This window comes from Culex pipiens, chromosome 2 (genome assembly GCF_016801865.2).
Source record: "Culex pipiens pallens isolate TS chromosome 2, TS_CPP_V2, whole genome shotgun sequence".
Classification (NCBI taxonomy): domain Eukaryota; kingdom Metazoa; phylum Arthropoda; class Insecta; order Diptera; family Culicidae; genus Culex; species Culex pipiens.
This window is the reverse complement of record NC_068938.1, coordinates 201,129,083-201,136,554: the sequence shown is the minus strand read 5'-3', so window position 1 is coordinate 201,136,554 and position 7,472 is coordinate 201,129,083. Positions and strand designations below refer to the sequence as shown.

Genomic DNA, 7,472 nt, shown 5'->3' with positions numbered 1-7,472 from the left:
AAATTATCACATATACATGGCGAAATCCAGTCTGCAATCCGCTAAAATCACCGTCTCCCAGCGAAGCGTAAAGATATTTATTTAAAAGGATGTTAAATCCTTTTGAACAATTGTTCGGACTTGTGAACAACTGAGTTTTTAAAGCAGCTTTTTTGTATTAGCAGCTTAAAACTAGAAAAATCATTTTATTTAGTATCATAGCAAATTGGGCGAATAAACTATCTTACATGAGCAGTTTTTCCTTAAGTACCGATGCAACTCTCTGTTGGTGCTATTGTTGCTGGCGGGCACAGTATTTAACTAATAATTAAAGTTTTCGCATTAGTTTTAGAATCTAAAGTTCTCCAGATCAAATGAACTTTACTTACAGGCTACGATCGATCGATATTCAATTAGGTAACAAATTTGCCTTCGGCCAATATTCCACGTGGGGTATAATTAAAAGCTAATTAAGAAATACAAATAAGTAAGTTTCTGCCCTAATTGGGGAGTAAATCGATTCTACCTACTAATCCGGATCAAAACACTGTTTTTGGTATTCGAATCCGGCACAGATTAGGGAGAAATCAAATAATTTTAGAGATCGCCCGAGCACACTTCTAACTTGCACATGAAATGGTTTGTTTTTGTCCTATTTTCTCAGTTTACCCGGCCGTTCGTTGCGGACCGCCTTTCCGGCCACCGAGTTCTTATTGTGCGTTCCCTTTTGCCTGTCGTGTTTCACGTGCTGCGCTAGGATGGTTCATCGCGGTGCCAACATCGCCCCGCCCCGTAACTCTGGTGGGTGGAGCCTCCTTCGCACCAGTTTTACGCTCCTGAATCTCTAGCACCGCCAGTTTGCTCACCGGCCGCTTCAGCTCTCCTCTGCTTGTCCTCACCATCGCCTGCCGAATGCGTCCATCGGCACCCTTGAAGACCTCCGTCACGATGCCCCGGACCCAGTTGGCGCGGTTAGCGCCTTCCACGACGTAGACGACATCTCCACACGCAATAGGCTCCGCCTCCGCGTGCCACTTCGTCCGTTGGTTCAGGGTCGGAAGGTACTCCGCAATCCAGCGTTTCCAAAAGCAGTCAGCAAGGAGTTGCGACCGCTTGTAGCAGTCTCGGAGAGCTTTGGCTGGACTGGTCGATTCAGCGCGTTGAGCTCTATCGTTGGCCGTCACTCCTCGCAAGAAATGGTTGGGCGTAAGAGCTTCAGTTGATCCTGCTTCGGTTGACAGGTACGTCAGCGGACGTGTGTTGATGAGATCCTCCGCTTCCGCCAAACTGGTCAGCAACACTTCGTCCGTCAGCTTTCTCCCGTCGTCGAACGCCTTCAGAGCTTCCTTGACCGACCTCACAAGCCTCTCCCAGGCCCCGCCCATGTGCGGCGCTGATGGTGGGTTGAAGTTCCAGCTGGTTCTGGCGTCGGTGAACTCTTCTCTGCATTCCGCGTCCACGCGTACGATCTCCTTACTCGCGCCCTGGAAGTTCGTGCCGTTGTCGCTGAAGAACTCGATGGGCATTCCTCTCCGGCAAGCGAATCGTCTGATAGCCATGACGCACGACTGTGTGGTCAAGCTATGCACGACTTCCAGATGGATGGCACGCGTGGTCAAACACGTGAAGAGGCTGACCCAACGCTTTTCGGAACGCCGCCCGACCGTCACTGCTACTGGGCCGAAGTAGTCGACCCCGGTGTAGCTGAACGCCCGCTGATGTGGAGTCACACGCTGGACTGGAAGTGGTGCCATTCTTGGGATCGCCGGTACGCTTTTGTCCACCTTGCACTTAACGCACGCCGTCATCACCAGCTTCAGCTCGGCTCGTAGGTTCGGGATGAAGAAACGCTGCCGAAGCTCGTTGATTGTCGTCTCGAAGTACGCGTGGCCCATCTTCTGGTGATAGTGCTCCAGCAGCTTCGTTGTCACGGGATGACCTTTGGGCAGGATGACGGGAAAGCGAACCTCAAACGGAACCATGGTAGCTCGCTCAAGTCGACCGTCAACTCGCATCACTTTCTGCTCATCCAGGAACGGGGTCAGCTTGTACAGCACGCTGCTCTTCTCCGGGGATAGCTTCTTGTCCGCGGGGAGTTCGAGGTTTTTAAGAAGGGTCGTCACCTCGTCCGGGAAGTAGTCCGCTTGCGCCCATCTCCACAAGTATGTTTCCGCCATCTGGTATTCTTCCCGCTTCAGCGGGACTGGAACTGTTGGCACGGTCCTTTTCACGAGCCCCTTCATCGCCTTCGAAAGGGGAAGTGCTTCAATCGGCAAACCCTTTGCTTTTCTGCGACAATTGGAGCGAAATCGAGCCAGGCACGCCACGGATCTTACCATCACCGTCCAGCGAGAGAAGTTTTGAGGATCGATGATTTGCTCGGTGACAATGATGCTGTGGTACAGCACACTCGCTCGCATCTCCTCGGGCGTGTTCAGCTGCACCTGCTGCTTCGAGATGGCCCACAGTCTCTTGGCTTCTTCGATGAATTCCGGCGCTCGTGACAATGGCCCGTCCGGCCCGAAACTGTGCTTGTTGTCCCACTTGGTGAGCATGTCTGCCAGATTCAGCTTTGATGGCACCTTCCGCCACTCGCTCTGCTTGGTCAGCGTCAGAATTTCGCCGACGCGAAAGGCAACGAATTGCTTATACTTTCGCTGGTCAGAATGGATCCACGACAAAGCAACTTCAGAGTCTGACCAGATGAACCGTTCCGCAATCTTGAGGGTGTGGTTCTCCTGCACGAAGTTCATGAGTCTCGAGCCGACCACATCTGACTGCAGTTCCAAGCGCGGGATGCTGAGCAGCTTCAGAGGTGCCACCTTTGACTTCCCGGACACGAGCGCGCAGATTGGGCCCATCGACGACATAATCCAAAAGAAGGCAACAGCACCGTAAGCGCACTGACTCGCGTCGCAGAAAACATGAAGCTCCAACGTATCGTAGTTCAGATCGTGCGCGCCCTGGAAGTAGTACCGCGGGATTCGAACGCCTTCGACTTCTTGCAGGCGACTCACCCAGCGCTTCCATTTCTCCCACGCTTCGTCGTCGACCGCCTTGTCCCAATCACAGCCAGCCCGCCACAAGTCCTGGATCAAAATCCGCCCGAAGATCGTGAACGAGATCAGAAAACCTTGGGGGTCGAACAGGCTCATTACGCAGCTCGACACCACCCGCTTCGTGGGCCGCAGCTCTCCTTTCAAGTACCGCTCCAGATCCTCTCTCATCTCGGCCGAGAACAAGAACTCGTCGGTGCTCGTGTTCCAAACAATGCCCAGCACTCGTTCGTAACCGGTCGTCTTGTTTTGGCTGAGGTGAACTTTCTGATCGGCTTCCTTCTCGCCCAGCGCGCTGACAACCTCGCTTGAAAGGGCCACCCAATTGCGGATCTCGAAGCCCGCTTTCGAGTGGATGAGTCTGACCTCCTTCGCCCGCTGAATCGCTTCGTCGACCGTCGACGCGCTGTCGTAGTAGTCGTCAACATAATGGTTCTCCACGATTGCCTTCGCCGCCGCGGGATACTGCTTCGAGAACTCCTCCGCGTTCTTGTTTTTCACAAACTGCGCGGCACTCGGCGAGCAAGTTGCCCCGAAGGTGGCGACGTCCATGATGTACACCTCAGGCTCGGCCGTTGGGTCATTCCGGAACAGGAATCTCTGGGCGTTCGTATCCTCCTTCCGTATGCGCAGCTGGTGATACATTTCCCTGATATCACCACCGAATCCGACAGGACGTTCACGGAATCGGAAGATTACGGAAGGAAGCGACGTCAGCATGTCCGGCCCCTTGAGCAGCTGGCTGTTGAGCGAGACTCCCGCCACAGTAGCGGCCGCGTCCCACACGAGGCGTACTTTTTCCGGCTTCTTGGGGTGCGTCACCACGTTCAGCGGCAAGTACCACACCTTTCGCGGATCGCACGCAGCCAGTTCTTGCTGGGAGGCCTTGTGCGCGTAGCCCTTCTGTTTATACTCGACGATTTGGCGCCGCACGTTGTCGTACAGCGAGTCGTTCTTCAGCAGCTTTCTTTCCAGGGATTTCAACCTTTTCAGCGCCATCACGTAGCTGTCGGGGAAACTTGTGTCGTCCGCTTTCCATAACAGGCCGGTCTCGTATCGATCCCCGATGCGCACTGTCATTGACTCCAGAATCGACCTGGCTCGCTTGTCCTCGTCCGACTCCGGCAGCAGCGCCATGGAGATGCCAGTTTCCTCGAGGAGGTACTGGTTCTTCAGGAGATCATGTAGGTCTTGGTTAGAAACTTGGTGACTAGCATGATGACCTACGAATCCAACTGCTGGCGCGTTGTTCTCGTGGGGGCCGTAGATCGTCCATCCAAGTTTCGACTTTACAGCGATTGGTTCTCCAGCGCCGCCGATACGAGACTCGAGAGGCGCGTACAGATGCAGATCCTTCAAGCCAATCAAGATCTTCGGCGCGCCGCGGTAATCTGCCACCGGGAGATCGTGCAGATGCTTGTACTTCTTGACGACGTCTGCGAAGCACACGGTTTGTTCCGGAAGTTTCAGCTCGTTCACGGTGTGGGCGTTCTTGATCTGGAACTGAGTCGACACCCCTCTTGCAGAGATCGACAGGCACACGTTCTCCGATTGTTTCTCCAGCCTTGAAACTCCAGCAGTCCACATAATGCGCAGCGGTTGAACTGAGCCGCGAACGTTCAGCAACTTCGTGATGGACTCGTCCACCAACGTGTACGAAGCTCCCTCGTCCAGAAACGCGATAATGTTGACCGATCTGCCACCGTTGTACAGCGTGACCGGTATCATCCTGAAGATCACCGGCTGTCTGGCCCGCACATCGTGAGCGTTGCAGTTGGCGACCGTTGCGGGGACGTCGCTGTGCAGAAGTGCGTTGTGCCGCTCCTTGCAGTTTCCCACGTTGCACCTGAAGTTCATCCGGCAGCGGGCAGACCCGTGCTCATTCAGGCACAGCTTGCAGAGTTGCCACTTCTTGACAGCGTCCAAACGATCCTCCAATTTCAGCTGCTTGAACTTCTCACAGTTGCGGACTCGATGGTCGGTGCGATCACAAATCCTGCATGGTCTTTTGTTGTTTACACCGGCATGGTTTGTGTCTCCGCTATTCTCCGCAGCAGCGTGAGTGTGAAGGTAGCTTTCGTGCGTTCTGGATCCAGCTTTTGGTTTGGCGTCTCTGCGAGCCTGCGGCTGATGTTGCAACTGCGGTTCGGTGAACAGTGTGGCCTCGCTTGCATCGGTCACGATGTCCGACAGGAAGTCAGCGAAAGTTCGGAGCGTGACGTGCTTCTTCTGCTTCTTAAACCGAATCCACTCGAGCTTCGACCCGGCGGGTAGTTTCTCCACCAGCTCTCGGATCAACAGTGGGTTGACCAGGTGATCGTTCATGTGGGTGGCCTCGAGGTGGTCTACGAGTTGCTGAACTACGACGCCGAAGTAAATGAACGACTCCAGACGATCCGACCGGGGAGAGTCGGCCTTCCGTACCTTGATCAGCAGCATGTTGAGCAGCTGTTCGGGCCGGCCGTACAGCATGCGAAGAGTTTCGATCGCCGCCGGGACCTTCTCGGGCAGCAACAGTAGGCTGCGCACGTTGGTCAACGCTGGCTCCCGAATGCTGTCTTGCAGTCTAGCGAGGTTCTCGACGTTCGAAAATCCGCAGGCCAGGTTCGACGTCTCGTAGCTGCTTATGAACATTGGCCACTCCTCGCAGCGTCCAATGTTCAGTTTTCTGGCCAAGAACTGGCGGGCAGTAAGCTGCGCCTTCGTTGGCCCCCGTAGCTGCTTGGGTGGTTCTACTTCCGCTTTTTCCTGCTCATCATCCGACGAACTGGATTCCGTCTCCGTTCCGCTAGTGTCCGAGCCGGACTCGTCTCCTTCGTTGCCGTTACCCTCTTCACCTGAGTCCGCCGGTATCGGAGTCGGTTTTGGTTTGGGTACTTCTGGAATCGTAACTCCCGGATGTCGGAGCGGCGTTGAGATTCCGCTGGGGCCAGCCGTGCCTGAGGCATCGAGCTTCTTTTTGTCCCCTTTGGACTTCTTGATTTTCTTTTCCTTTTTTGTTTTAGGACTCTTTGCCTCGGCTTTTATTTGTGCCATCTTGGCCTCGAATTCTTCCTTATTCTTCTTCTGCTGTTCCTGGAACTGCTTCTCGGCAGCGAGTTGTTGCTCCATGAGCTGCTGCTCGAGGGCCAGCATCTGCCTTTCGGCCTCTTGTTGACGCTGCTGTGTTTGCTGTTGCAGCTCCAGGCGACGTTTGTGCAGCTGTTGTTCCGCGAAGATTCTCTCCTCCTGGCGCTTCGCTTCTGCTTCCAGCTCCTGCAGGGTCTTTTCCAGGTCGTCAAACTTCACGATGACCTGGGTGACCTCCATTTCGGTCGCGCAGTTGGGGCACCTCCAGGAATCGTCCTTGACGCCCTTCTCGAGCTGCGCGCACTCGTAGTGGAAGAATTGCTGGCAGTGGTCGCAGAAGGGCAGGTCACCGTCCTTTTCCACCGCAGCCTTGCAGATCCCGCAGCAATAGCCAGTGAGGTTGCTCATTTTTAAGTTTTGTTCGGACTTGTGAACAACTGAGTTTTTAAAGCAGCTTTTTTGTATTAGCAGCTTAAAACTAGAAAAATTCATTTTATTTAGTATCATAGCAAATTGGGCGAATAAACTATCTTACATGAGCAGTTTTTCCTTAAGTACCGATGCAACTCTCTGTTGGTGCTATTGTTGCTGGCGGGCACAGTATTTAACTAATAATTAAAGTTTTCGCATTAGTTTTAGAATCTAAAGTTCTCCAGATCAAATGAACTTTACTTACAGGCTACGATCGATCGATATTCAATTAGGTAACAAATTTGCCTTCGGCCAATATTCCACGTGGGGTATAATTAAAAGCTAATTAAGAAATACAAATAAGTAAGTTTCTGCCCTAATTGGGGAGTAAATCGATTCTACCTACTAATCCGGATCAAAACACTGTTTTTGGTATTCGAATCCGGCACAGATTAGGGAGAAATCAAATAATTTTAGAGATCGCCCGAGCACACTTCTAACTTGCACATGAAATGGTTTGTTTTTGTCCTATTTTCTCAGTTTACCCGGCCGTTCGTTGCGGACCGCCTTTCCGGCCACCGAGTTCTTATTGTGCGTTCCCTTTTGCCTGTCGTGTTTCACGTGCTGCGCTAGGATGGTTCATCGCGGTGCCAACAACAATAAAAAAATTACTTGTATTTTTTGTAACAATATTCAGCAAAAAAAAAAACTTTATAAATCCTTCAACTCTGCATTACATATTCTACTAGAGTGCAAGTCAGACATATTTGAACAAAGCGAACGATATAATTTGCCCATAGCTACTTAACTCGAGAAACTCCCCCGCCCTAAAACCATCACAGACGAAAGAAAAACAACCCAAATTTAAATTGTCTGCGTGGTCTCATGTTTTAAATTCTTCAACTCGCCAGGATTTAATTTAATATTCAGATCCCCAAAAAAAAAAACAAGGCGCCG

General features: G+C 52.4%; 1 protein-coding gene across 1 annotated transcript; it reads right to left on the bottom strand.

Moving 5' to 3' along the window:
* Positions 1 to 201: 201 nt before the first annotated feature.
* On the bottom strand, positions 202 to 7,164 carry LOC120420345 (uncharacterized). Its single transcript, XM_039583339.2, has 3 exons — positions 6,781 to 7,164; positions 506 to 6,712; positions 202 to 445 (listed from the first exon to the last, which is right to left on the bottom strand). The coding sequence occupies exon 2, from the start codon at positions 6,609 to 6,611 to the stop codon at positions 690 to 692; it is 5,922 nt and encodes a 1,973-aa protein (XP_039439273.2). The 5' UTR covers positions 6,612 to 6,712; positions 6,781 to 7,164; the 3' UTR covers positions 202 to 445; positions 506 to 689.
* Positions 7,165 to 7,472: the final 308 nt, after the last annotated feature.

Bases quoted from the DNA above. Each gene is read 5' to 3' on its own strand.
- LOC120420345 (XM_039583339.2), bottom strand. From the start codon at position 6,611: ATGATACTAAATAAAATGAATTTTTCTAGTTTTAAGCTGCTAATACAA.